The sequence below is a fragment of the Aspergillus homomorphus genome (assembly GCF_003184865.1).
Source record: "Aspergillus homomorphus CBS 101889 unplaced genomic scaffold BO97scaffold_1, whole genome shotgun sequence".
Taxonomy (NCBI): domain Eukaryota; kingdom Fungi; phylum Ascomycota; class Eurotiomycetes; order Eurotiales; family Aspergillaceae; genus Aspergillus; species Aspergillus homomorphus.
In genome coordinates, this window is record NW_020291887.1 from 1,311,653 (window position 1) to 1,338,095 (window position 26,443).

The window sequence follows — 26,443 nt, forward strand, 5'->3', positions numbered from 1 at the left end:
AGTCCGCCCAAGCCATCCAATACCAATAGATTCCTAAGATTCCACACCCCCTCCCCAACCCCATCCTTTTACGAAAACACTATCCAAGAGACCATCCACAACCCCCACAAGCAAATACTAATATCAAAGCTCCACCTCCTCCTCAGTATGATTATTCCCCGTCGACATCAACGACACCGCCGCCCACGCCTCGTAGCTCCCCGCCCGCGCAGCCAGGTACGCGTCTTTCCGGCGCGTTCGGCGGGATGCAGCTGCTGTGCCGGGGCGTTTTCGGGCTTGTTGCTGGGGCTTTTCGGGTTCATCTTCATCGTGGCTGTCGGTTTGCGAGAGGGTTTCGGCGATGAGGAGGTCGGAGTCGGAGTCGGATTCTGATTCGCTTGCGGTTGCGGTTGCGGTTGCGGTAGGGTTGGGGTTCAGGTGGGGGGTTGGTTGGTCTTTGGAGGTGAGGGATGAGGATTGGGTTGGGTTGATGGTGGTGGTATTGCGATGGCTGGGTGAGTAGACTGCTGTGCTTTGCTGCTGGTTTCCTGCTTCGTCTTCTTGTCGGTCTCCGTGCTCTGATATTGGGGGTTGGGCTGATCGGTCTGGGTCTATGTTCATCTCTGCGTGAGAATCTGGGTAGAAGCTTCTGTGGAGTGCTGACGGTTGGCTGGATGAGTTGACTTCGATCTCCACCTCTGACGACAGGCTGTGCAGCGAGTTCTGCTCGTTTGTCGGCCACGACGACGGGAGCGAGCCCAGGTGGTAGTGCGCTTCGCGCTGCGAGGTCGGTTGGTCGCGGAGGAAGGTCCATGCTTCGCAGATTGCGTTGCGGTGGGCTTGTGCTGTTGCGTGGGTTGGGGTGAGGATTGTGTTTGGGGATGGCGATGTAGTGCTGGTTTTCTCCGGGTTGGTGGGGTTGTATGTTGTTTCGTTGATGGTCGCGAAGGAGGGGGGGAGGCCCGGTTCGGAAGAGGATGAAGGTAGGGAGGACGGGATTGTTTGCGGTGGTGCGAGGGTTTTGTATGGTGGAGGTGGTGGAGGTGGAGGTACTGGAGCTGGTGCTGGACAAGGCAGCATGCTGGATGAGGACTGTTGGCTTGATTGTGGAGTGGTGGACGGGGCCTCATGTCTAAATCGTTTCCTGCGGTGAAGGAGCTCCTCGTTGGTGGTGGTCATGTCTCGGATTATCTGGTCGTGGGCGAAGTCGGTACCTGAGCAGAGATGGCCGAAGAGGTTTTGCATGGAGATGTCTTCGGTCCAGGTCACTGGGTCGACGGTACAAGGGTGGATGTCTTTGGGTTTGAATGCGGCGACGAGATCGCACAATTCCGAGTACGAGGAGTGACGAGAGTAAGGGAAACGCTGGTATGGTTGTCAGTAGATGCAGGGACACTGAGGGTAAGCAGGTAGCCGTACGATGACTCTGGGGAGTGGCTGTCTGTCCGTGCTGGGGAGTTTGTTAAGGCGACCCGCCCATTGTTCTTCCTCTGACCGGCCACGACCCAGGATCTTCACAAGCTTCTCCAACGGTATCTCATCTGCATCCTTCATCCCGAAGCTGTCCAGTGATAGCACTTTTCTTTTCGACTCAAAGGCCTCGATGAGAGCCTGTCTGGTCTGAGATAGTGCCCGGGTGTCATGGATGCGCTCGAGGCACAGCTTTTCTAGCTGTTCCAGGGCAGACTTGTCAGGAAGTTCGAGCTCATGGATTTGATATAGATCGCCTCCTCCACCACCTGCTCCCAACTCGGGCATCTCTGCGCCGTCCTTGGTTCGGTTAACAACCGGCATAATGTATATGGTACCCTTGGACTTCGCTGCAGAGCATTGTACACCGGGCTCACAGCTGTGTATTCGCGCTCGCTCGTCTTCGCTGAGGCAGCCGGGAACGAATCGATTTCCCAATTCGAAGCCACAAAGCGAGGGTGCCTCATTGATGCTGCCTTCTGTTCGTGAGGAAATGAGCGACCTATAAAGGTCCATCTGATATCGATCAACATGGACCTGGTGGGTTCAGCATCGCGACGAAAATCGATGTCAGACAGTGATACCTTTGATCTGAGCGCAGCAGAAAGGGCCATCCAGACTTCTTCGTACCCCATCGTCCATGCTCGGAAGTAGAACGTGGTGTTATCGGGATACGTTTCGACCTTGCGCAGCAACTCCGCGATGCCTTCTGCTTTGGTTGGAAACACACGGCAGATACGGGATGGACGGGCGAAAGTGTTGTCGAGGTACATCTTATCGAGCTGCTTGCTCCCGAGAGTGTAGGGAATCAAGACCGGATTCCTGATGATGCTGTTGACCCACCAGGGCTCAGCTGCATCATAACATGAGATGATGAAACAGGTCTCAGACACACATGGCCAGCTCACCTCGTATATCGCCAGTATAGAGGACGGCTTTCCCATCGCCCTCGAGCAGAAACATCACCGCTCCAGTGCAATGGTTTGCATCAATGAGAGTGGTCCTGATGGACAGCCGCGGGGTCAGGTCGATCTCCGTCGGCGTGTTCAGTGGAATTGGTCGCTTCATTGAGTGAGCCAGTAGTTTTTGGTAAGGCCGGTGGAGATAATACCAGAAGCTTTGACAGGTGCTTATAGTGCAGTCTGCGCGATTCTAGGATGCCTTTACTGAAGTTCATCCGATGAGGATACTTTTCGATGCGCAAAAGAAGCTGGGATAACATGGGTCACCATACACCAATACTAATAGAATAGTGCGTGATTGTCTAATACCTCTCGTGTTGCTGCTGAACAGTAGATGAAGGGAGCCCGAAAGGACTCGAGTCCCTGCAGATGGTCACTGTGCACATGGCTCAGGAAGCAGACCAGCGGAGGGGGTCTTTCTAGGCTCTTGCGAAAGTAGTCAACTGGGATGATTTCTCAGCCTGCTTCTTTGAAGATACCCCTGTTGCATGATGATTTACTTTGTATATAGGGAAACTCTACTCGATCATCAGATACGTCCACATTAACCTATTGTCTGGTTTACACCACCGACCTTGGACAATCCCATCGAAGGTGGACATGATAGTCACAAAGTCTCTTTTGGGGGATTGGTGGTTGAGCTTATACCAATCTATAATTCATAAGGAAGAAGGCGAGATACGAGGCTCTCTCGGACAAGAAGGAAGTGCGAAAAGAAAGGCCGGGAAGAAGCAAGTATGACGGGTGGTAACGTGACTGACAGTGACTGGACTGGGCACTGACGGAAACACCTACAATTGGCAATGCTGCACTGGACGCATTACTATTGCTTACTATTGTTACTGCCTTACCTACCTGAAAAATAATCTTGCTGGCCTGCAATAATCATACTCCTCAGCATCAACATTGGTCAACTGTATTCCAGATCATACCGCCTTTTTGGCTCGGGCCCAATTTTGACACTGTGGGACATTGATTGTCCAGCCAGCCCGTCACTGCCTTGTCTTTAGCACCAGCGAACGGGATCACAGCAAAAGAGAAATTGAAAGAAAAAGGACAAAGTCATGACGCTGGCCCAGAAGCCATCTCGATTCAAGTACCTACATGGACCCAGGCAGACCAAGTGGCCTTGCAGCTGAACTGAACCGTGAGGCGAGTGGGCAACGAGAGTACGAGCAGACGGACCCGCCCGCCAACGCAGGGTTGGTGCCATCATCAACAGCATCATCATATCGCTTTCCCACCCACCCACTTACGGGCGCAAGGCGGCCAGAGTGTCTTAGGATGATGGATCGGCCTGTTGTCATGGCTTCAGGTTGGCTACAACTCCACGCAGTCGGTCTCCGACGCGATGCGCTGGTCATTTGCCTGCGTGGTTTCGTCGATCCCAGAGTCAGCCGACTGATTCAGAGTTGAACGGCCGATAAGTATAAAAAGGTCAACTCGGTCACACAATCACTTGTCCTCGATAAACTCTCTTCTTTTCCGTCGGCCTTTTCACCTTCTGACAGGCAAGCTCGAATCGTTGCTTCTTCATCTTCTTCTCCCGATCGGGACAGCCTTAAATTAGACCGCATTCCACCAGAATGGGCCCGATTCCCCATCGCTTCTGATCGACAAGCGGGACGGATTAGGCTTCTGGCTCTAACGGTACCTGAAGCTAAGGCGTCGGGTGGTGCGTCACATTATTATTCGCCTCTAAGGGGCACCTTTTCCATTTGGGAATATCTCCGACAGAAAATACAAGGCGAACCGGAAGGAAGGGAGGAAGAGAGTTGACTCTGTTTCTCGTTCAATAACGGGTTCTCGGATCGCGTGTTTCTACTGTTCGTTCATACCTATTCGCAACTGCAACACACCTCCAATCCACGTGTTTGGTAGGGATTCCATGCGGTCAACCCGGAGAGACATGCCGGCCTGCATTGTTCTCCCTTATTGAATGATTGAACCCTATCCGCCCTGCGATTCGATCGCGTGAGAACGGAGTGTTGGCTGAAACCTTGACCGAGCCTGGCTGCATCCAAGCGCCTCCTGCCTCCTATTCTAGACTTTCTAGCCCATCTTTTTGACTGCTCATTCCGAGCACTACTATTGCTGATCGACAATCCCCGGCTGCCCCCTTCCGCAACCAGATACTTCTCTGGTATCTTTCTCACCGTCTGAACATTCCCCCTTCTTGCTCTCATCCTTCATTCTCCTCATTTCACTCAGCAACCGTGCACTACGTTACCCCATATCTGTCCTCAGAGTTTCATCTCCTTTATTCGCTCTCCGGTCTCCCTATCCTCACCTCATTTCTCCCTCATCTTTGGCACCCGACAACCTCACTTTCAACCCATCTTCCGCGATACACTCAGCACTTCGCTTGATCAACTGGATTTGACTCTACTTTAAACGACACTTCATCATGCACAAACCGTCGCTGGCCCAGATCGTGCACAGCGCACTGTTTCCGCGACCGCGTGCAAGCGATCCCGCAACCTTTTCCGCTCATATCACCCGTAATCTAGTCCCTGAGGTCCGCGTCGAGACGTCAACATTCTACGGATCGCTCGACTGCATCGAAGCTCAGTACCCAGGACTAGACTACTCACATGGCCCTCATCGCATGAGGCTGAGCCGTTTCCCATGGCACCGCAGACTGTTCAGAGCCTTTGACGAGTTGGGCTTCACGGAGGTTGAGATATCGTCCCTCTGCCGCTGGGAGGGAACAAAGTCGGCTCGTGAGCGTTATGAGATCGAAGAGGGAGTGAAGGTGCGCGATACGACTGCAGAGGGTATCCAACCTGCCCCCCCTTCTCCTCTCCCCTCCATCGAAGTACACTACGAGGATGGCCCAGAACCCGCGAAGGAACCACAGCGCAGGGTAGAGATGCCATGGAGAGAAGTACGCACCCCTCGCGATGTCATTGATGATCGTGGCATCGAGTGCATCCTCGAGGAAAAGGCCGAGGAAGATTACAGCGAAGATGAAATGGAAAGCTGCGGGGTTGAACTAAATCATCGTCTTCTGGCTGCAAGCGCTGCACGTGAACAGGGTGCCAATGTACCATTGGACGAAGATTGGGAGCAATGGCTCAAGGAAGCCGGAGAACGGGGAAGCTATACTGACGTGCTCAATACAATCCGAATGGGCCAGCCCTTGGGATACCTTTACGATATACCCTCCTCGTTGCCTCACCTGGATCGAGCAAGCATTCGGTCCTCTACCTCATCATTATCGGAACCCTTCATATTGCCATCACCATCCACACTACTTGCTTCTCGACGGCCGGCTCATTCGCCATCCCGAGCTGCACGCTAGAAAAAGAGTATGCTGGAAGGAGAAGATAATTCGCATATTGTGCTTCCTTTTCTCGGATTAGCGAATGGGTTTGGCTTATCTGATCGATGCATTTTCAGCGCTCCGGTGGACTGGCGTCTTCAAGCGTGATATTTCTAGTTGCTGGTTTTACTATAGATCTCCTTGGCTTTTCTTTTCCTTATCGTTTCTGGTTCAAATCTAACCCCTGCAATGTTTAATACCCCCAACAATCTGCTGCACTACTATTGGGCATAAGTAATTGTTGTGGAGGAGACGCTTTTTCTGGATGAAGAGATAATACAGATTCACCATACATGAGACTTGACCGTTAGGACGTGATCCCGCAAAAGCGTTTGTAGACTGTAGAGGTATCGGCCTCGGCCATCCATCGGGCGGAAAGGTTCTCCGCGCCGCGCCTGAAGTTCCCCGCGACTCCCCGCGACTACCAAAGTTCTCTCCCAACTTTCTCTCCGTCATTTTCCCAGCTCTCTAACGATGTCGCTCCTCACCCACACTACTGGGGTACGCGCTCGTTGAAAGGCGCTTTGAATCATATACAAGATGGGTTGAACTTTTGCGTGGCCTTTTGCTTCATAGCTTTTTTGTCTCCTCATTCTACCACGCCTTGCTCCTCCCCCACCACCACCACAACTTCCCACTGTCATCATGATCAAAGCTATCTTTTACAGCAAATTCGACACCCAAGAGGGTAAGTGTTCCCAATACTGGCTCTCTCGCTCAGTAATTGACACACTCTAGGCCCCAAGGTTGTCCACCAGGTTCCAGATGGTGCCATTGTTCCCTCCGCCGCAGCGCCCTCGCAGCCCCCCTTCCTGACCTTCTCCGACATCTCCTTCTTCGTGATCCCTCGTCAAGAGCTTTGCGGCAATCTGATCCAAGTCTGCACCAATGGATATCGGATCCTTGGCTACCCCATCTGTATGAAGTCGCTTCGATATGATCGCAACGAGTTTATCTTCAACTTCTGTTTAGTGCTGGCGGAAGAGGAGGACTTCAGCACATACAAGAGTGTCGTACAGAAGCTTGCGGACCTGATGCACGGGTTGGAGGAACAGAATGGATTCTTGTCTCGAGATCATTCAAAACCCGGTGAGGGGAAAGTATACAGCTTGTGTGAGACCCTGATGGAGGATCTCAATAACTACTGCGAGTGCATGATCCCAATCGGTAATTCTTGCCCAACGGATTATGCTGCATGCCAGAATCGCTGACGGTCCTTCAGATGAGCTGAATACCCTGAACATCAAATTGTTCCCAATCTACCCCGCTCCGCCGCCGGTCAAAGCCTGGCAGGTTCCTCTGTTCACGGTCCGATATCAAACATTTATGGACGAGAATTGGGATCTAACCATGCAACGCGTTTGTCGCACCTATCTATACGGCCCTAATACAACATCCATACTAACATACCCTGGTACAGATTGTCCCATATATCAATGGGGTCAACAGTGTTCGAATCATTTCGATCCTAGCCGACACTGACTTCTCTCTGACCTGCCGAGCCATCCGACACCTCCTTTACTATGGGTGCTTGTTTCTGCTCGACATCTTCTCCTTCTCGGCGATCTACGCGCCAACTGCACAATTCAGCTCTACCATCGCCATGGACGAAGACATGCAACACGAGTGCGCGCGCTATGTCAACACATCTTTTGCGTCGCCCGTCACTGCCGCATCCGCAGCCCTCGCCTCCGGCTCTGACCCGGATGCCGTCTGGCCACCGATCGGCGATGTCCTCACCACCAGCAGCGCCAGCGTCATGACCAACCCCAGCCGCACTCCAAGCCCAACTCTCCTCGCCAGCGCCGTGGCCCCGACCTCATCTAGCGTCACAGCGACCCCAAGTCCGGCCGCAGTTGCTGCAGCCGCTACCTCCGTATCCTCGGAACCCCATCCTGACACCTCCGCAGCCCGCGGACTGTACGGCAGCCGTCCCATCGTCGACGGCGCTGGCCTAGTGTCATTATACGCGAGCCTCAAACAAGGCCAGAGCGTCAAACAATGGTACCTCCACCACAGCCGAGAGCTAGCGCACATCGACATTCGCCGCTTCATCACTTTCGGGGTGATCAAGGGCTTCATCTACCGCGTGCACAAATACGCCGTCGCAACCGGACAACCGGCCCCACCACTCAAAGCCTCCGCCCTCTCCCACAATGTTCACTACCAAAATCAACACAACCATCAAGGCACAGCAGTTATCACCGCCGCAGGTGGGACGCTCCAGATCCCTATCTCCAGCGGCCCCTCCTCTCGCGGGCCCGGCACGGGAACCAATTCTCCTTACGCGTCGAGTGTGGGGGACGAACCGGCGCCAATTGCTCAGCACCACCCGCATCATCCGGATACTGCTCGGGACCACTCGACCTCCGTGCATAGCGGGAGCCGTCCCGCGACGGTGGCGACGATGGACAACGAGGACGATGAGGATGAGGATGAGATCGACGACAAGACGTTAGCCAAATACTTAGATGGGATGCATTGCTTCGATCAGATCTGCACGGAGCTGGAGATCAGTGAACGCGAGCTGACGGCGCGCTTGAAGCGGTTTCCTGGGGAAGTGTTGATTATACATCGGTGATTTGTGGTGAACTATGTACTTATTGATGATACCCAGTCTGTGGTTTAGACCTACTTGGAGAACCACGAATTTAGATTCTTTCCTTTTCTTTATTTTATTTTTATTTTTTTTTTTGAGGCGGATGGATGGATGGATGATTCAGTATAATCGAGATTAGGTGTGAGATAAAAACTCTAACACTTGATAAGAATTCCGAGAACGCCCGCCGTTGAGTGAGACAGCGACCCAGTGTATACCCCCCTTTATGACGCCTGATCCCGAAATACCCGTGACTTTGCAGTCCGTAACCCTGTGATAAAGGGAAAAGCCAAAAAATTGAAGTCATCTGACGAAAGACCGGCCCAGTTCCCGCCGATTCGCTGAGCAATACTCGCTCGCAAACAACGATCGTTGAATATAGAATATGTATACCACATGACAGAATAGCACATCCAATGGACATGAATCTGTCTGACTACGAGAAGCCCGAGAAGAGAAGCAGAGTGAGTGAATGAGTGAGCGAATGAGTGTTCGTTCTATTCCTGCTCCTCATCCCAGCCTTCCAACTCCGCTTTCTCGAACTCTGCCATCATGACCGGATCGAAGACAGTCTCGTTTTTACCAGGGACGCTGGTCTTGCTCTCGCGGAAGACGGGGCCGATGCAGTCGCGCCAGCGCTTGCGGCGGTCCATGAGGGTGCGGGCGACGTCGCCGATGGCGGGGCGACCGACGCCGGCGGCACTAACGACGTGGCTGCCGCCGCCGGCGCCGCCGGGGCGGTGCTTGGCCTGGGAGCCCTTCTTGCTCTTGCCGAGGGTGCGGGTGCGCTTGAGGTAGGCCTGCTGGACCTGGGAGTCGAGGTCGTCGTGGATGGTCATGTACTCCTGGTGGGCCATGCGCTCGCGGGCGATGTCCAGCAGGCGGGTCTTGCGCGCGCTGTTGACGATCATCTGCTTCTTCAGCTCGCTCTGCAGCAGTCGCAGCCGCTGCGCGATGTCGTCGTCGTAGTGCGCGTCGTAGTCCGGCGCGTCCTCCGGCCCCAGGAACCCCACGTGCCGCAGCTCCGCCTTCAGCCGCTCGTCCAGCTGCGCGTGGTCCAGTTTGGCTACGCTCGTCTTGAAACCTGTCGGCGATACGTCCGGGAAGGCTGTTGCTGAGGCGAGGGGCTTGTCCGCGTCTCCGCTGCCGCCGTTGGTCAGGTGGGATGAAGAGGGAGGCAGCGGCGGTGGGTGGTCCAGGTCCATTGAGTCGAAGCCGTTGAGCCCGTTCGTCGTGCCGTCGCCGTTGGGCGTGCCGTTCGTGGCTGTCGTCGTGCTGGTAGGGTTGTCGTCGGGGCTCGGCCGGTGCTCGTAGCGCAGCAGGGAATAGAGTCGGCTGACGAGCGGGCCGACTGAGATCTTGTCCGTCTCTACCGTCTCGTCGGTCACTTGGTCAATGTTGCCGCGGCCTTCGTTGAGCGCCAGTCGTTCTTTATCGCCGTTGGCCTGATCCGTGTTGCTGAGCCCGTCTTCCTCGGCCCAGGTTTCGGCGTAGTGTTTCTTGCCGCGTCGGGGCATGATGAATGGGGTGGCTCGGTCGCCCTGGTGCCGTTAGTGGGGGGCATTGCTTCCAGGGAGGGATGACACGACGAACCTTTTCCTTTAAGAATGCCATGTCCTCCTCCGTCATGGGGCGGACATAGGGCTCGATGTAGGCTAAGAAGGTGTTGGCGTTGACTTGGTTCGTGGGCTTGGAGTTGCTGAAGTCGCGGTCCGGCGGTACCCCCGCCATCATATGGCTCAGATCGCTGCGAGGGAAGCGGTTGACGCTGTAGATGAACTTCTTCTCCTCATCCGTCATGTCCGGTGTCACCTCGCGAATGTGATAAATAGTCGGGTCATCAAATTTGAGCGGATTGGGGCCGAACACCTGCACTTGAGGCACAGCTGGGGCCGGTTCAGGCTGGTGCGAACCCGAGCTATCGTCGGAATCGTTGTCTGATTCTTCATCTTGGGACCCCTTCGCTGCCTCGGCTGCCTCACGGGGAGATTTCGGGGAGAGGGAGGCATCGTCGGAAGCTGCGTTCTTGGATTTCTTGGAAGCTGGGGAAGCGGCTGGTGGTCAAGTCAGTGGTTGATGATGTGGAAAGGGCAGCCCGAGGCGGGAGGGAAAAGACTCACCCCCTTCAACTTTTGTCTCTGCACCATCCTGTCGCGCCAGACCATGAGCCCCGTGGGCCAGAGGTCGATCCTCCTTGGAGCTGCTCCCGCGCTCCTTTCTCTTCTTCAGCTTACCGCCCTTGAACGCCTTCTCTTCCTCCTCCTCATCCGCTTCGCGCTTCATCTTCACTCGGTCGCCGCCATCCCGCTCACCCAATTCGGATTCATCCGCGACTTCCTTGCGCTTCTGCGACAGCTCCCGGATGCCGGCATTGCACACGTCACCGCGGGTTTCCGCCAGCTGACTGAGCGTCTTCAGGTGTTCCATCAACATCTCCAGGGATTTGGAGTCCGGGATCGGACCCACTCCACCCATGCGCTCGAGGAGCTCCCCGTACTGTATGGAGGCGTTCATCATCAGCTTCGATGCATCGTTGTCAAGGTAACTGTGGACGGGGCCGGTGGTCGCGCCGGCACTGAAACTGGAGCTGGGCGTGGTGTTGCGACTGCGCGAGGGGCGCATCTCGCGATCTCGATCCCGTTCGCGGTCGCGGTCGCGGTCGCGGTCGCGCCCTTTACCCTTGCCTTTGCTGGCATGGGGCATGATGATTGTGGTGGTTGAGGACTGCGTTGGAAAGCTGGGGTAACTGGGGTGAGAACTGTCCGAGGTCGTCGGGGAGCTAGCGGTCCATAACGCTCCACTTCGAGAATCAAAAGCGGCGAAGGGAGGTGCGCTCGAGTTTCGGGGCCGATCAACTTGGCCTTTTGCGATTCAAATCGGCTATGTTGGTGAGCTGAACTTGATCTGTTGGACTGGTGATCTGGCGGGTTATCGTTCCTGGTATCTCCACACGTGAGGGGAAGAGCCATGTGATATCACGTGCTGTGCTGAGGTCTTAGTCAGACTTACATGGATGTCACGTGAGTGATAATGATGGCTCCAGCTTGTTCGCAGCGCATAACAGCTTTCTCTTTTATACTGGATAGTAATTCCCTAACTAATGATATGATTGACAAATGTTGTCAAAGCAAGTATGCCACATTTGCAAACTTAGCCGCACGCACAAAACCGCTTTTACATGAAACAAACATGATGGCAAGTAAGTACATCCAGAGCTCCCACGGCAAGGCAATCAATCGCGGAGCGAGCCTGTGTTAACGTAAATCAAGACCGAGTCACAGTACTCTGGCATAATGGAATGACTAATCAGCTATGCAGACATGGAATTTGCATAGTTTGTCTCCTGCTAGACTACCGCTCTCTCTCCACAGCGGACCCGGTTTTAAGGTTGATTGCGAAGGACTAAGACTGTGGAGTCGTTTACTTCTTTGAAGCCTTGAGTGTCCACCTACTCATTCAGTCTCTGTCCATGATGTAGCTGCAAAGATTTCGGCTAAAATTTATTATAGCCCCTCGATGCTTGCATCGTGCTTCAAATGACCTTATCCTTCCAGTTCTACGGTGGTCTGCATCATATTTTGGAGCCAGCCCCGGCCTCCGCAAGCGTCTGTCTGCAAGCAGGACGATCGGCAACACGGTCACCCAAACAACCGCAATGAACATTCAGGCGACGAGATGGGGGGCTGAGACAGAGAGGCGTGCCGGAACTCTGCATGATTTGCCCCTGCAGCTTTGTGACCGATGCAGCAAATCTAGCAGCAATCCTGACACTGACGGGCAAGTCCGACCCATTTCCCTCAGTTGCCCTACTGTCAGCATTCCTCCTGACTATCGGTCTGGACACTGCTCGCATTCCTCCTCTTTCAGTGGCCAAAATGTGTTTTACTCTCTTACGTCTTGACTAGCCAAACCCGGCGCACTATGCTGGCTGTGCTGTTTCGTGTTTTAAGTTGCTGGCACTCCCCTCGGAGGGGGCGGTAGACCCATGCGATCACATTCATCATGAGTAAGTGTTTCAGCTCCGGACAAAGTGATATACCCTCTGTAAAGGTTGCTGCTAACTTGCCTGTCATTAGCTGCGAAATCACTTACCACTTTCACGGAGGTCTTTTTTGCAAATTCGGGCCAGGCAACTCATGCGACACCGTCAGTCAATGTATGATTTTCTCTTCTGAGCTCCGAGAAGGCACGGGGGAGCAAGGGCTGACAGACGTCGGAACTACTATCTAGAATAGCGCGGCATTCTCCCTGAAGCTCGATGATACCATTCAAACACTATCAAGGAAAAGCGCTCCTAGCAAAGGCCCAATTGAAGGGTTCCTCTTCGTTCCAAGTCTCGATACCGGCGACCCGTGCAACAATGCGACCGCTGCGTACGTGCCCGCCAACGTGACTCGGCTTGAAGATATCACCCCGCTAGGGAACCGCAAGATCGGCCTAGCGCCCTGGGTGAACGTTGAGTGTACGCGGGCATTCCTGAACGCTTCACAAGGCGACGGAACGGATGCGCTGGTGTTCTTTCAGCCAAATAGCGATGACTCTAAACCGCCGCCGGCGAGCGATCAGATCTGGTCGTTGGGAGATGAAGACGACTGGAAGCGCACGAATGAGTATCCAGTGTATGCGATACCCGGGCCGGCGGGTGTCACTCTGATGGAGCGGTTGTCGTTGTACGGGACTGTGAACGACCCTGCTGGGGATTTTCAGTCAGATCATCAGTTGATTTCAGTGATTGATATAGGTTAGTTGTCCTCGATAAGAGTTTCGCGTCGACTGGCTGATCTCAAACAATCAGAAAGTACCAGCCAAGCCATGCCTAGTCTTTGGGGCTTTATTCTAGCCATCTTGGGGACGATCCTCGTGCTGAGTGTGGTTCTGCTGGTTTTCTACCAGGTTGTGCAGAAGCGACATCGACAAAACCTTCGGCGGCGCCTGGAAAGTGGGGAAATAGATCCAGAGCAGTTGGGTATGCATCAGCTACGGGTTCCACTGGACTATCTAGATACGATGCCAATATATGTCTATGGAATTGAGACCGACGCCGATAACGATCCCGAGGAACAGTCTACCAATCCTACCACCGGCCATTCACATGCTCATCCGGCGTCGACGGGATCTGCAGAAACGATCGTCGCCAACGTCAAAGCCGACCATCGTGACACTCCTCCCCATTTCTCTTCGGAGACAATCATACTCAAACCAGAACCTGCTAGAATAAAAGATGTCGAGAATAGAGCTTCATCCATACACTCCTCGATGAGCAGCAGCCCCCACCACTCCCGACGAACGAGTGGCAGGTGGCGCGAGAACCGACTGAGCCGGTCACAGACGACCTGCGCGATCTGTCTGGATGACTACGTTCCAGGTCAATCCACCGTGCGAGAGCTACCATGCGGACATATCTTCCATCCAGATTGTATCGACACCGCGTTGACCCAGTCGAGCAGTCTGTGTCCCCTGTGCAAGAAGAGTGTCTTGCCAGTTGAACACTTTCCTGCGCCTGACTTTGCAGTGTAAACTGGAGACAACCGGTCATGGTCAAGTGACAAAATTGCAGTCAATGTGCTATGCTGGATCTTAGCGAATCGCCTCTTGTCAATCCCAATATTCGGCAGTCAAAATACCTCTGATAACTTTGACCTGTCAGGATTCGATCAGCGTTGGCACCTGGGTCTGTTATAACAGGAGTAAATCACATGACGCTCATGGCAGAAAAGACCAGCTTCGTCCTCGTTTCGGCAAGCTAGGCCTCCGCAGCTGGTACATAGCGTGCCTCGCAATAAAAACACATCAGTCTATGTGCACTCACGACCAGACTTCACCAAAAGCGCAGCCTCTTACATTCATGTGTACGGGGGAACAAGGGAGCCAGGCTTCTATATTTTATGAGCTGGTGATGCTCACGCCACGCTTTCCCTCCCTCATGTCGAAGGGATGAAGTATCCCCCGCCTTGACACGTGTGCCTGCTCCTTAAAAACCGTATCATAAGACTGTGAGCACCAACGGTGCACGTCCACTCGGCATGTCAGCAATCCAAAACACAACGGCGAACTGTCGCCAAGTACCGGCATATCTGGTCATTTATCAGTGACCGTCAATTGGTTGCGACACTAAGAGAAAGAGGATTTGTGTCGTCTCACAGCAGCGATGCGGGTTGCAAGGACTTTTGCAAGTGAATACGTCGTGTATTGAACTAGCTCAGTCGTGTAAGTAATCGCAGCGGGGCCTTGGGGCCTTATTGCAATACGAACTACCACAGTCCACATTAGTGCTACACCAGCAAGATGATCTGATGATTCTTGACACTGATATTTTGCATCGGCTTGGCGAATGGCACTCTTGTATCGAGAATGTTGCGATAGAGCTTCGCCAGGAGTTCTGGTCTGCCATGTCCGCTAGAATTTTGGCGTTTTGGAGGAGTGATGCAATGAATGTTGAACGAAGCAACAAGAGCCCTTGATCATGAGGTTGATGTGAGCCTGTCGTGCACCTAAGCGTGGCCAAAGCTTTAACACCAAAAAGTCAGCCAAACCCATTTATAAAAAAATGAGAGATTGAGGGCATACCTACACGTTTGTCCACTTGTCCAAGCATCAAAGCATGCCATGACACCCGTACCTTTTCATTGGAGGCATCGAAAAAAAGATACTCCTGCATTCGCCTCACCAAGTTGATTGTCAAACGGACCGACCCTTTCAAGAGGCAGGGAAAGCAGCTCATCGGCAGGCCACCTCAACCCGTTAAACTCCTTCTACCATATTACAGCTGCGCATAATGGCCAAACTTATATAGTAAACCGTGCCTTCGTGCTTCACATCCAGCATCCCAAGAGTACGAGAGCTATATTGAGAATGTCTCGACGGTATGGTACCCGAGTCAACTTGGGTGGTGAAAATTGGTGAATGAGTTGTTGCTGAAGGGGGGTTGGATACGTCACCGTTGCCAGGTATATCTCCGTCAGGGCACAGAGATCTTTCTGATCACGGGTTACACATAAGAACACTTTGTTGCCAGGCTTATCTCAATTCGGAAAAAGTAGTTGCCGCTGCAATTCCAGTCACACTACTTCACCTCACAATCCGTATCGTGATTCTCCTCCTGTGCGGATACACTAAATCTCGCGTGCATGAAAACACCAAGCCAGCCAACAGCGTTCATACCGATGCACTAATCAAGGACCATGGGGCTAGCTTATGCACTCGTGTAAGTGGTCCTTCACGTCGACATGATCTCAACGCAAAAAAGAAAAACAGCGACTAACCCCGCGTCTATACAACTAGTCATCTGGTGTTCAACCTTCCTCCAGCCCTTCTAGGGACCTTTCTCTACGGGCCCTTTTTCACTCGTCTAGACCTTTACAAGATCCTATCTCTAGTCGTGGTAAGTATGCCTCCGTTCGCCGAAGTCCACATCTCCTCGTCGTGATTAACGCATATACCTAGATTGCCGTGATATCAACCACACCCTGGGACTCCAACCTGATCCGGCAACAAATATGGACCTACCCGCCCGATGCTGTGCTAGGCTGGACCCTCTTCACCATCCCCGTGGAAGAGATCTTTTTCTTTGCCATCCAGACCTATAACACCGCTCTGCTGCATACTGTCCTCACAAAGCGGCTGGTGCTACCTATGTATCTGCCTCGCTTTCCTAAAGCAACGCGTCGCTATCGGGACAACGGGGCTTTGGTCATTTCCGGGGCTTTTGGTCTTGGTTTTGCTTCACTCTGGTTGGGGGGACGGGCCACTTATCTAGGCTGGATTCTGAGCTGGGTGTGTCCGGTTCTGCTGCTTCAATGGTAGGTTCTGAAGAACGTCACATACCTCCAACCAAGCAACGATTTGACAAGGAGATTTAGGTTGATCACGTATCCATTTCTTCTCGCCTTGCCTCGCAAGCTGGTCCTGACATGCATCTGTATCCCCACTTTCTACCTCTGGTACGTGGATACACTGGCATTAGGTAAAGGAACGTGGGCTCTTTCCCAAGGCACGAAGCTGAATATCCAGTTATGGCAGCATCTTGAGGTGGAGTGAGTTTTTCACAGTCATTCGATCAAGAAAAAGTCAGGGAATGACGCTGACTTAAAGAAACACAGAGAGGCACTATTCTTCCTAGCCACAAACACGATGATTGTGCTCGGTCTCATCGCCGTGGATCACGCCATTGCTACAGCGCAGTACCAGATAGCCGCTGTCCCCGACGAGAAAAACAAAGCCTTCCCTTCTTTCTGGGCGTTACTCGTGGGGTATCTCCGAAGAGATGATATCTACGATGCAGCGTTCATCACCGAGTTGTTGGATGCGGTGAACACGCTGCAGAAGAAGAGCCAGAGCATGTACATGGCCAGCGCGGTTTTCCAAGGGCAGTTGAGGATCGATCTAATCTTTCTGTAAGCATCCCGCCCTCCGCGGACAGTGTGAACAGCACAGCATATAGAATTGGGAACTAACCACCAACCAACACAGATACTCATTCTGCCGAACCATCGACGACCTAGTGGACGAGGCCCACGACCGCGAGACCGCACGCTACTGGATCGACGAATGCGCCACAGCAATCGACAGACACTTCCACCCCGCGGCAAGCACAGCACCACACATGCCCACAATCCAGCAGGAATGTGTGTCGTCGTCCGAGTCCTCCCGCCGACTCTTCGCCTCGACGAACCGCCTCCCCACCGGCCGAATGGACAGCGGCCCGCTTTCCGAGCTCCTGAATGGCTTCCGCACCGACCTCAAATTCGACGCCCTCCACAACCAGTTCCCTATCGCCACCGAGGCAGATCTAGACCGGTACGCATACCACGTCGCGGGCACCGTCGCCGTCGCCACCATTCAACTCAGCCTAAGCCACTACCCGGAGCACCGCGCGCAGATGAGCGAGGCTGAACAACGCGCCGTGATGGCCGCCAGCGAGCGCATGGGCCAGGCGTTACAGTACGTGAACATCGCGCGGGATGTGGTCGTCGATGCGAGGATCGGCCGCGTCTATCTCCCGACCTCTTGGCTGGAAGCGGAGGGCCTGACTCCCGCGGAGGTCGTGAGGAACCCCGGAGATGATCGCATCCGCGGCTTGCGGGAACGGATGCTCCTGAAAGCGGACGCCTGGTATCATGAGTCGGAACGGATGATACGGCAGCTGCCGGTGGAGGTTCAGGGTCCCATGCGTGTGATCGTGGATGGGTACATGGCGATTGGCGTTGTGGTTCGCGAGGAACTTCGGCGCAAGACCGGACAGACGAAGGAGGTGAAGGCGAAGGTGCCGCTTTGGCGTCGCTTGGCTATTGTCTGGTGGGCGATGGTCAGACGGTAGATCGCGAGCAACGTACAGTAGTGTAATCAGAAAGCGCCGGCTAGGGTTGAATAGGACTTGCAGTTGACTGATCCATTCGTCGCGAGTAGTCCTAGGACCGAATAAGTTCATGCAACTACCCTTTTCAAGTAACCAACCGAAGAGTGAGGGCAGGAGAGGAACGGAGGAACGGCCTTGGTCGAATCTTTGAGATCCGCGATAGTTGGTCTATGTCCATACCAGGGAACAAGCCTTGGTCAGTGGTTGTTCAGCCTCTAGTCAAGTATTGTACATACCGATCACAATACCGTCGATGCAGCCTTGCGCCTTAACTCGGACATCACGAGAGCTCTGCCAGATAAGCACCAAGCAATGGGGTAAAACCATATTATGATCAGGTTGACAGCTACCTCTCCATATCATTAGTGATACTCCACCTGCACTAACCCAATCTCCACCAGTCTCTTCCCTTCCAGCGTGTAACACGCAACCCAAGTTAGTACAGACAAGGACCACAACATAAAGCCGTCCGTTACTCACCGAGAAGCCGACATGTAAAGCCACTGGTATCCAAAAAAGCCTAGCTTAAATATGCGCACAGCGACCTCAGCATACCAGTATCCATCTATCCCTAAGCCACCACTTCAAAATCAACCCGTCTATCTAAGTCCCAACCCTCATCCACAACAGCAAAATTAGTTACCTGCCCACTAAGCCAGTGTAATGTAGCGGTAACACAACCCTCCAAAAACAGACAGTAACCCAGCATCATGCCATTCACAAGCGGTATCTGCCCTCGCTCGAGACAGGTAAAAGATTCATTCCTACGGAGCCATCAGCGCTCAGCAATATTTGGTCAGCTATCTGGTTCCGAGGGAAAGACACTGGCTTTTAATCAGAGTCTTCGAACTCCAGACACAGATATCGGGGATCTGAACGGGGTGAAAGGTATCACTAGAAGAAAACGCTCGTTTCTCTGGTGTATACTGGTGTATGTGTAACAGTAACTAACAGCCAACTGGGCTATTGCAGACTTCCCCCGCTGCGGTGCACTTGGAATTAGCTAGGGAACTAGGATTGCTTGGAGGGAACCGGCGAGTTGCACGGGGGTGCAGATTTATCACAAGAATGTAAAACCTTTTGAATACATGCACATGCTAATGCGGTCGGTCGTCCTTATCGATCAGTTATGTATGTCTATCCTTGTAGAGTAGACTCTGCAGCGATAGACAAAGTCTACACCATACCATACTGAATCACAGACGAGACCAGCCAGCCGAGTTCGCGAGGGCCTAGTTTACACAAGTCGTTTTTACCACCATCACCCTCAATTCATGGATACAACATCATCAATTTAAGTCTTCGAAGAATCATAGCTAAGTCTAACCCGAGGAAAGAAAACCCCAACCAACCCCTTCTCTTCTCCCCCACACACGCTAGATGCATCTCACCTAATACCTTGAAGCCTAGCTAGACACGGAAGGATAATGCCCACAGCAGAAAGGGGCCCCTCCACAAAGCATAAATCACACTGGCAAGTAAAAGGAAATGAGAGTGATGAAGAGACACCAGTACTTTTTCTTGCAGTAGTTTCTTCTTCGAACGAAGGTAGATAGCAGGGAGCAGCTGTCGTGAGAGGCAGGAAAAGCAGAACGGAATAATACAGGAAAAGGAAAGCCAGTCCGAAAAGCAGGTGTTGCCATCATGTGCTTTGTCTCTACCCAGAGAGATGATGTCAAGTCACCGTGCTGTCCAGACCATCAAAGCCGAGTCTATTATTAGGTATCCGCACTAACGATATGTCATGATTCTCTCTTTTGATCCGTTGCGCATGATTTCTATCTCTTGTAAGAACGCGTCAGGAAAGGAGTGTAGAAGCAGGGGAATAAAACGGGCGAAAGCAAATCAGAACGAGGAATTGGAGTTCAAGTTGGTTACATGACAACCCCGAAAAAGACGGCTTCGAAGCAGAATTGCACATGTTGGATCGTGGAATTCACAAGCAGACAGAGGTGAGCAAATTGTTCTTCAATGTGCTGCGACGGATCAACAATTCGAACCCAAAAGAGTTGCGTTACATTTTCAAGAGTTGAGCGACAACCCCTGGAAGCGGCTCATCCACTCATTTTGAGGGTGCAGACGGGAGGAACCAGCACCTGCGCCAGAACCGGCCGCGTAGTCGACATAGCCCGAATCCAAGGGAGTATACCCACTGGATGAGTAGGGAGAAAAGGGGTCCGGAGAAGAAAGGCCCCCAAGACCAGACTCCGGTGCTCGAGAAGATTGGCTGAAGCCTTGATAAGGCTCCGAGTACGCGCCGCGTAGCATGCCTAGTTGGCCCTCTCGCCCGGCGTCGAGGCCATCCCGAGCAGAGCCATACATTCTACCATCATGCTGGTGCGAGCGATCCGCTGGAGCGTCATGACTGTACGCCAAAGGATTTGGTGCCTGGAGGCCTGCACTCGGAGGTGTCACAAAAGAGGCGGGATTGATGGCCGACATCCAGATTCGGGTTTTATAGATCTTGAAGAGATCAGTCACCAGAGAGTTGAAGTTGATATAGGAGTCGGCGAAGTAATAGAAGGTAAGCTTTTTCCAATCCCTGTCAAAGAGACTTAGTGTCAAGTATACAGCGTTGCAGAAATGTTGACTTACATCTGGAATTCAGCATCCAGAATCTCCATATTAAGCCGATGCTCTGCAACCTTCTGTTGGCAGACACGCTTGGCCTTGGCTTCATTTCCTTCCTTGTCACGCAGCGCCAGGATCTCGTGGTTTTGAGCCAGTCTTTTGATTAGCTTAGGTTTGATGTCCGCCGTCGAGTCTTGAAGTCCGTGTGGACCATGAGGTCCCATGCCACCGATGGCGCTTCGGTTGCTGAGGCCGGGCACGCTTCCAGGAGTGTTGACCACATTTGCTGCTCCGTTCTGGCCCTGCCGGGAGAACATCATCAACCACTTGTAATGCTCCTCGGCATACTGTTGCTTGAGTTCTCGGGCCTTTTGCATCGACACATTGGCATGTTGAATGGTTCCAAGGTCCGTACCCCGATCAGCCTCGACAATGACGAGATCGCCCGGTTTCACTTGAAGTCCGGTGTCCTCCTGGATATAGAAGACATCCGCACGATGGCACTTGAAGGTGACGATATACAAAAGCTGGTTCTGATGCGCAAGACCCGGCTGGTGGCGACCGTAAGCATTGGGCATTGTGTATGCTTGGTGAAGGGAAGTCATGGAAGGACCGTCGGCACTGCGGAGAGCCTGGTCGCGAGCAAAATAGGATTCTGCAAATCGACGAGCTCGTAAATACTCTGTCTCCATTTCATGCTCCTCGGGACGAGGGGCCGCATGAAAATGTGGATACTCACGATTCTGGCCATGAATAGCAGAAAGTGGGCCGTCAAAGTCCTCCTCTCGATCTCCTAGTCCCGACCTCGTGCTGGGCGCTGCCTGTGGCTCGCCTGAGATGGAGGCATGTCGAATAGGAATATCCGCGAATGAGTGACGTCGACTCTGAGGGATATCGGAAACGCTGCCAAATCCGAGGGAGGTTTGCCAATGAGCCTTGCGGACGTTCTCCAAAACACGGTTTTCGTAGGTGGGGAACTGCTTCTCCAAGTTTACCGAATGCTCGGAGAGCCTGCGCCGAGGACCACCGTGGTGGAAACTGCTGTAGCCAGGAATGCCCCCAAGTTCGTCTAAGTCCTCCACCGCAAGATCTGTCTCTTCCGGGACACTGCCGCGAATACGATGCAAATTATGCAGTCCACTTCCGATCGCATACCCGCTGGCTGCGGACGCTGTGGACATAGCACGGTCTTTGAGCGTATTGTCGATCTGACCAGCTGCTTGGCGCAGGAGCGCGTTCTCCCTCGCAAGTTGTTCGATGGTGCGCGCCTGGTTGGCAGCGTGGTTGCTGAGACTACCGTCCGAGCCGTCCGGGCTTCCGGCCTCGTCGTCGCCGTCATCTTCGCACACACGCCCAAGAGTGGCAGGATCGTGTCCGAGCTCACCAAGGAGGCTCGGACGGGACGAACGGTGCTGGAGCGAAGTATATTGGCCGCCGTTCCGGGCGCGACCACCAGAGTAGGGGGATGCAGACTTGTTCGCCATGAAACCCAGAAATTCCGGGTCTAGTTGACCCACAGAGTAAGACTGGGAGCGGTAGGTCTTGGGAGTGGGATGCAGAGGAATGGAGAATGGAATGGCAGACTCTCCCGTGGTCGTCCGAGTTGTAGGACTCAGCAGTTCCTCCGTGAAGTAGTTGCTTGCGGTGGACGGGTTAGACATGGTCGGAGAAGGGATTATCTCGGAAAGACGCGGTGGTGGCTCTTTTCGAGACTCAGTGTTCCAGATACCAGTACCCCAGGAAAAAGGACTGCTCCCAGCATTATTCCAACCCATGGAGCTGCCGATTCCAGGACTCGTGCTGGCCGGCCATCCCGCTTGTTCGGTAGCCGGACTGCTAGGGTTGGAGGCACCTGAAGACAACGGAAGGCCAGTGAGGGAGGCTTTGCGAGGGGCGAGAGCAGGAACCTCGTTGAGCCAGGAGGTACGTCGAGCGGGCTTGGCTGGTTGTGCTGTCGTAGACGCAATGATGTTCTGGAGATGATCTCCGTCGTCGTCTGAAGAAGCTAGAGCTTCCGAGTCCGGAGTTGACCGACGAACACCAGGGTGAGTCTTCTCCAGTCGAGCCGAGTGGTTGTTAGTCGGAGTTGGGGAGGCGACCGACTTGGGGGTCTGAGGGGTGGGTTTGGTGGATGGTGCAGCCATGATTTCTTGTTTTCTGCTGACCTGTATTGTAATATAGGCCTGTTTGGTGTTTATGGAACGATGGCCGCGAGACTAGGTGAGCACTGCTTAGAGAGCTATTGTTAGAATATAAGAGTCACAATCCATCGAAGTTATGAGGCTCCAGATCTCGGTATGCAAGAGATAAGACACAAATGACCAAATGGAAAGATAGCAGTATAAACATGGATACAGCGACCGACGGACCAGCATATTGACGATAACGAATTCGAACAGGTGCAAACTTACCTAAGAGTACGAGGCTGACGTCAGAGAGCAAAGGATATTGGTCCCCGCAATGAGAAATTGTGGGGTATCTCACTGAACATGTGTTAGAGTCGAAAGAGGAATGGACGGGATCCATAGTCACCTCGTTTCGGTTGAACTCGCTCCGGAACAAAAATACAAGGTCGTAAACTCTCTTAGGAGCTCAGGTATTCTGCCCGAAATACTGGCTCTCGCGAGGGACAGACAATGATGAGCTCCTGTACTGCTGCATAACCAGTTAGTCAGATCTATTCGACGGGAACACGTGAGACGCGGTCCGTAGAAGGGCTCATGATGAGATATGAAGACAGGCAAGCAATCAGACGACTGAGGAAGAAGAAACTCTTGCAAGTAAGACGAAGGCAACATGAATGTGAAGTTTAAAAGTAAGAGGAGGGTGAGGCTCATGTAAGCTGGGGAGCCACCGGTGGCGACTTCATAACCCGTTCATGGAATTATGAAACCACATCATATGACCGCCCGAACAAGCCCGCGCGCAGCCAGGGCCCCAGCTCACATGTTGTGAAGAGTCCCAAGTAATAAGCTCGGATATTTCAGTGCGAGCCTCTTTCGCTGGAGACACAGACCGAGCCCGCACAACGGATAGTTGATGGGCGATACTCAGATAGTGGAAGCCGAACACTCGCAGTATTAAGTATAAACAGACTCAATCGGCAATCAAACACCAGGGTCGAAGATCTCTGAACAAGAAACAATCGGGGTAATACCAATGCGATCGTTGTTGGGATGGAGAAAGCACTAGCATATCGCATCTCATCGGCAGATGGCACGCGACGAGAAGTTCTGGCAATTCTGCAACATACCTTTTGAGTTCAACAAGCCCCAATCCGATTCCAGGGCGGTAACCGTATCGCAGACTGTCCCGAACAAGAGTAAATCACAATGAATCGTGATCGCGTCTGTGGGCGCAACCCCGCACGGTGAGCAGGCACTCGAGACAATGAAGGAACCACATCCAACTTACCAATCTATTTTAGAAAACCGAAACTTTTCTTTATGATCTATCCAATGAAAGCAACGCAGCAGTCCCCGATTTGAGTTATTGTTTCAGTATCGATGAAAGAATCGAAATCCGTACGAAGCGACCAGGCTTCAGTCTAGACGAAGGAAATATTGTTGTAGCTCGGTGCTGTGCGACCGATTTTTAGACGAGGAAGGATATATGTCAGAAGTCGCACCGGACGGTGGGAAGTTGTATGATATGTGCTTGTTTGTGGTGGGTGATGCGGTCGCAATCTGAGGTATGGCTATAGTTCTGGCCGGGGCGCAAATCTGGTCTATGGTGATGGTAAGCGTCGAGTTGCGACAGCAGCGGGCGCGCGAAATCGGGAATGGGGTAGTGTGACCATAAGACGGATGACGTTGGGAAGGAAACTGACTCCAGTAACTCTAGGCAGCTCGCCTTAGGAGCAGCGCATTTTGGACTGGCAAGCGACGATCACAGCAGCGATGGATTGTAGAGGTGGAACTGCGTTCTAAATCCACTGGAATTAGCACTTCTCTCGGGAAGGCGTCTGTGTTCTGGCGAAGTGAATGGAGAAATGGAGGAATAAAGGAAGAGGAAGACGGGGCCGGGGGGGGAACGGTGGGCGGACGGACGTACCGAGCGCGGAGCGTCGGCGTAAATTGCAAAGACGTTTGGAGAAGATAGAGTGGGAAGGCGGGCTTCTGCAACGTTGCTTGATCGATGACGATCGCCGGGGGTGGTGGAGTGAGGTGGTGTGATCGGGTACCTTATCGTTCAGGGCGGGAAAGGAGAGTGAAATGGAAGAATTGGAAAAAGAGACGAGATAGTTTCAGAAATAAGTAAGAAGAAGAAGAGAGAGGGGGTGCGGAGGGGAGAGGGGAAGGGAAAAGGGAAAAGATGTAAGAACAAGAGAAGGAAAGGTAAGGTAAGAAGAAATGGGAATGATCAGGGTAGAGCAAAAAAAAAAAGAGGAGAAGGGGAAGAGAGGTTGTACAGTCGTAAGATGCGTTAAGCTGGGTAGGATGCGCAGGATAGTTAATGCAAGCTAAAGGAGAGGAGGAGTAGGAAGAGTAGGTAGAGTAGTAGTGAGAGAGAGAGAGAGAGCTTGCTTCGATCAATGGAGTCAAATGAACCTCAGGCCACTGGCACGCTGGACAATCAGTGGACACGAAAGGAGGGAAGGAGGAGAGGACGAGCCACGGGTCGAAGGTAAGTAAGAAGAGGAGGAAGAGGGGGGGACAGCCCAGCAAGAAGTGGCGCAAAGTGAGTGGTCAAGAAGCTACAGGCATACTACTATGGCCGGAGCAAGTTAGATCGGACTCATCTGCGACGATGGAGGTCTTTCTTTTGTTCTTGCTGTCTGGCTGTCTTGTCTTTGCTTCGATTCACACTTTGCTTTCCTTCGCTTCTCTTTCTGTCTGTCTATATGCCACCGTCGTCATGCTATAATTCTAAAGATCTGGTCCATCAACTTATACCACTTTCTCCTCGGGTTGCGATCTATGTCGGGGTTGATGGATGCTGGTCCGGTACTTTTTTGATTACAGACTAACCACGGCTAAGGGGCAAAGAACTCGCTTTGGGGCGGGGTAGAAAATCGATGGGAGTCTAGATACCTTCTGGAGCCAAGGACCGCACGGGAGGGGAAATAATGGCCGTGACCGAGGCATCGCTCTCTTCTGATGACACTGGTTCGGACGGATTGACTTTCCGGACGAGTGATGGTTGATAGATAGGAGAAGAAGAAGAGTAAGCAACTCATAAGCAAGAAAGCAAAATAAAATAAAAATAAAAAAAGGAAAAGCCAAAAGAACAGGAACAGAAAGCAAAAGCGAAGAGAAGGGAGGGAAGAAGGAAATAATGGATGAAGAAATGGAGAAGGACCATAGGTTACTTACATGAGTACTTAGTAGTAAAACTACTAAGTAACATGACAGGCAGACCGGCCACAGACGACCAGAGCAGGAACCAGAAGTGGGCCGGGCGGGCCCTCAACTAAACCAAACTAGTAATGAACTGAACAGACCGACAGACGATCCTCCGCCTCTCGAAATGCTCCGGCTGCCTGTCTGTCTGTCCTCTCTCAACCGTCACTCCAGCATTACCTATTTGTAACCCCAGGACGCCTCGGGAACTTCCACTTTCCCTTCTGCGGAGTGTTTCTGCTTTTGATTCATTCATTCTTTGATAAAAGTCGCACCTATACGGATATACGAATATATGATCTATGGTCATGCACATGAACACTATTGTTGGACCGCGAGTCTGGAGATATGTGGACCAAGTGCAATCAACTTGTCCAGCGAGCCTGGATCGAAAAAGCTCGCTGATTAACCCATAACCAGCGAAGGAACGTCCATAACTCTATTCCCTGCGAACAAAGAACCCGCCCGCGTCTATGCCATCACCGAGCGCCTGCCCAACCGCAGCTTACATCTTACATCACTGTCGCCGGTAAGGACGACGCGGATAAAGGACATTGTGCAGAATCCTCATGCATGCAATAAGACAACACGGTATTGAAAACGACGCCATTACAGTACTTCCTAATTGAGTTCGTCTGGCCGCCTGCCCAAGAAAGAACCTTTCAGGGGGTCAGGACCGGTTGGGTGTCATCAGGGACAACTCGTCAACGTCATTCTGGCGTCGAGTTTCACAGGGAACAGAAAGCAGCAAAAGCAGAGATGAATTGTGGGAATCGCCCATGAGAAAACAAACAATTCCCTTTGGTTCAACCCTCCCCTCCTCTTTCGTCCGCTGGGACT

At 52.7% G+C, this 26,443-nt stretch overlaps 8 protein-coding genes across 8 annotated transcripts; 5 read left to right on the plus strand and 3 right to left on the minus strand.

The window, feature by feature from the left end:
* Positions 1-123: 123 nt before the first annotated feature.
* Positions 124-3,028, minus strand: BO97DRAFT_381105 (putative DNA repair protein; the record flags this gene model as incomplete). Its single annotated transcript, XM_025693231.1, has 10 exons — positions 2,986-3,028; positions 2,912-2,929; positions 2,721-2,854; positions 2,561-2,659; positions 2,358-2,511; positions 2,034-2,302; positions 1,399-1,986; positions 974-1,344; positions 664-874; positions 124-555 (listed from the first exon to the last, which is right to left on the minus strand). Exons 1-10 carry the CDS (start codon positions 3,011-3,013, stop codon positions 124-126), a joined length of 2,304 nt encoding a protein of 767 aa, XP_025556734.1. The 5' UTR covers positions 3,014-3,028.
* Positions 3,029-4,708: 1,680 nt separating this feature from the next.
* BO97DRAFT_10157 (uncharacterized protein) lies at positions 4,709-5,814 on the plus strand. Its single transcript, XM_025689838.1, has one exon. The coding sequence runs from the start codon at positions 4,819-4,821 to the stop codon at positions 5,713-5,715; it is 897 nt and encodes a 298-aa protein (XP_025556735.1). The 5' UTR covers positions 4,709-4,818; the 3' UTR covers positions 5,716-5,814.
* A 383-nt stretch (positions 5,815-6,197) lies between these two features.
* Positions 6,198-8,317, plus strand: BO97DRAFT_439464 (nitrogen permease regulating protein NPR2; the record flags this gene model as incomplete). Its single annotated transcript, XM_025697987.1, has 4 exons — positions 6,198-6,424; positions 6,475-6,903; positions 6,959-7,095; positions 7,157-8,317. Exons 1-4 carry the CDS (start codon positions 6,382-6,384, stop codon positions 8,315-8,317), a joined length of 1,770 nt encoding a protein of 589 aa, XP_025556736.1. The 5' UTR covers positions 6,198-6,381.
* Positions 8,318-8,466: 149 nt separating this feature from the next.
* BO97DRAFT_359520 (histone acetyltransferase NGG1) lies at positions 8,467-11,240 on the minus strand. The gene is made up of 3 exons (XM_025692325.1): positions 10,456-11,240; positions 9,929-10,389; positions 8,467-9,876 (listed from the first exon to the last, which is right to left on the minus strand). The coding sequence occupies exons 1-3, from the start codon at positions 11,036-11,038 to the stop codon at positions 8,833-8,835; spliced, it is 2,088 nt and encodes a 695-aa protein (XP_025556737.1). The 5' UTR covers positions 11,039-11,240; the 3' UTR covers positions 8,467-8,832.
* A 198-nt stretch (positions 11,241-11,438) lies between these two features.
* BO97DRAFT_402146 (uncharacterized protein) lies at positions 11,439-11,899 on the plus strand (the record flags this gene model as incomplete). Its single annotated transcript, XM_025694421.1, has 2 exons — positions 11,439-11,534; positions 11,671-11,899. Coding segments are annotated over 2 exons (167 nt in total), but the record flags the coding sequence as incomplete, so codon positions are not given.
* Positions 11,900-12,000: 101 nt separating this feature from the next.
* Positions 12,001-14,193, plus strand: BO97DRAFT_10237 (RING-H2 finger protein). The gene is made up of 5 exons (XM_025689841.1): positions 12,001-12,112; positions 12,241-12,341; positions 12,412-12,491; positions 12,566-13,076; positions 13,131-14,193. The coding sequence occupies exons 2-5, from the start codon at positions 12,338-12,340 to the stop codon at positions 13,850-13,852; spliced, it is 1,317 nt and encodes a 438-aa protein (XP_025556739.1). The 5' UTR covers positions 12,001-12,112; positions 12,241-12,337; the 3' UTR covers positions 13,853-14,193.
* Positions 14,194-15,516: 1,323 nt separating this feature from the next.
* BO97DRAFT_439467 (Lycopene beta-cyclase) lies at positions 15,517-17,651 on the plus strand (the record flags this gene model as incomplete). The annotated part of the gene is made up of 6 exons (XM_025697988.1): positions 15,517-15,539; positions 15,617-15,716; positions 15,779-16,134; positions 16,195-16,368; positions 16,435-16,728; positions 16,805-17,651. 6 exons carry the CDS (start codon positions 15,517-15,519, stop codon positions 17,649-17,651), a joined length of 1,794 nt encoding a protein of 597 aa, XP_025556740.1.
* A 2,061-nt stretch (positions 17,652-19,712) lies between these two features.
* Positions 19,713-22,405, minus strand: BO97DRAFT_430566 (PSP1 family protein; the record flags this gene model as incomplete). The annotated part of the gene is made up of 2 exons (XM_025697445.1): positions 19,713-20,232; positions 20,286-22,405. The coding sequence occupies 2 exons, from the start codon at positions 22,403-22,405 to the stop codon at positions 19,713-19,715; spliced, it is 2,640 nt and encodes an 879-aa protein (XP_025556741.1).
* Between the last annotated feature and the right edge of the window lie 4,038 nt (positions 22,406-26,443).

What these genes read in the sequence shown, in the direction of transcription:
- BO97DRAFT_10157 (XM_025689838.1), top strand. Translation starts at nt 4,819, where the DNA reads ATGCACAAACCGTCGCTGGCCCAGATCGTGCACAGCGCACTGTTTCCG.
- BO97DRAFT_359520 (XM_025692325.1), bottom strand. Translation starts at nt 11,038, where the DNA reads ATGCCCCATGCCAGCAAAGGCAAGGGTAAAGGGCGCGACCGCGACCGC. An exon ending in AGAGACAAAAGTTGAAGGGG is followed by an intron (nt 10,390 to 10,455) that starts GTGAGTCTTTTC and finishes CTTGACCACCAG; the next exon opens with CCGCTTCCCCAGCTTCCAAG. An exon ending in TGGCATTCTTAAAGGAAAAG is followed by an intron (nt 9,877 to 9,928) that starts GTTCGTCGTGTC and finishes TAACGGCACCAG; the next exon opens with GGCGACCGAGCCACCCCATT.
- BO97DRAFT_10237 (XM_025689841.1), top strand. An exon ending in ATGCGACACCGTCAGTCAAT is followed by an intron (nt 12,492 to 12,565) that starts GTATGATTTTCT and finishes ACTACTATCTAG; the next exon opens with AATAGCGCGGCATTCTCCCT. An exon ending in GATTTCAGTGATTGATATAG is followed by an intron (nt 13,077 to 13,130) that starts GTTAGTTGTCCT and finishes TCAAACAATCAG; the next exon opens with AAAGTACCAGCCAAGCCATG.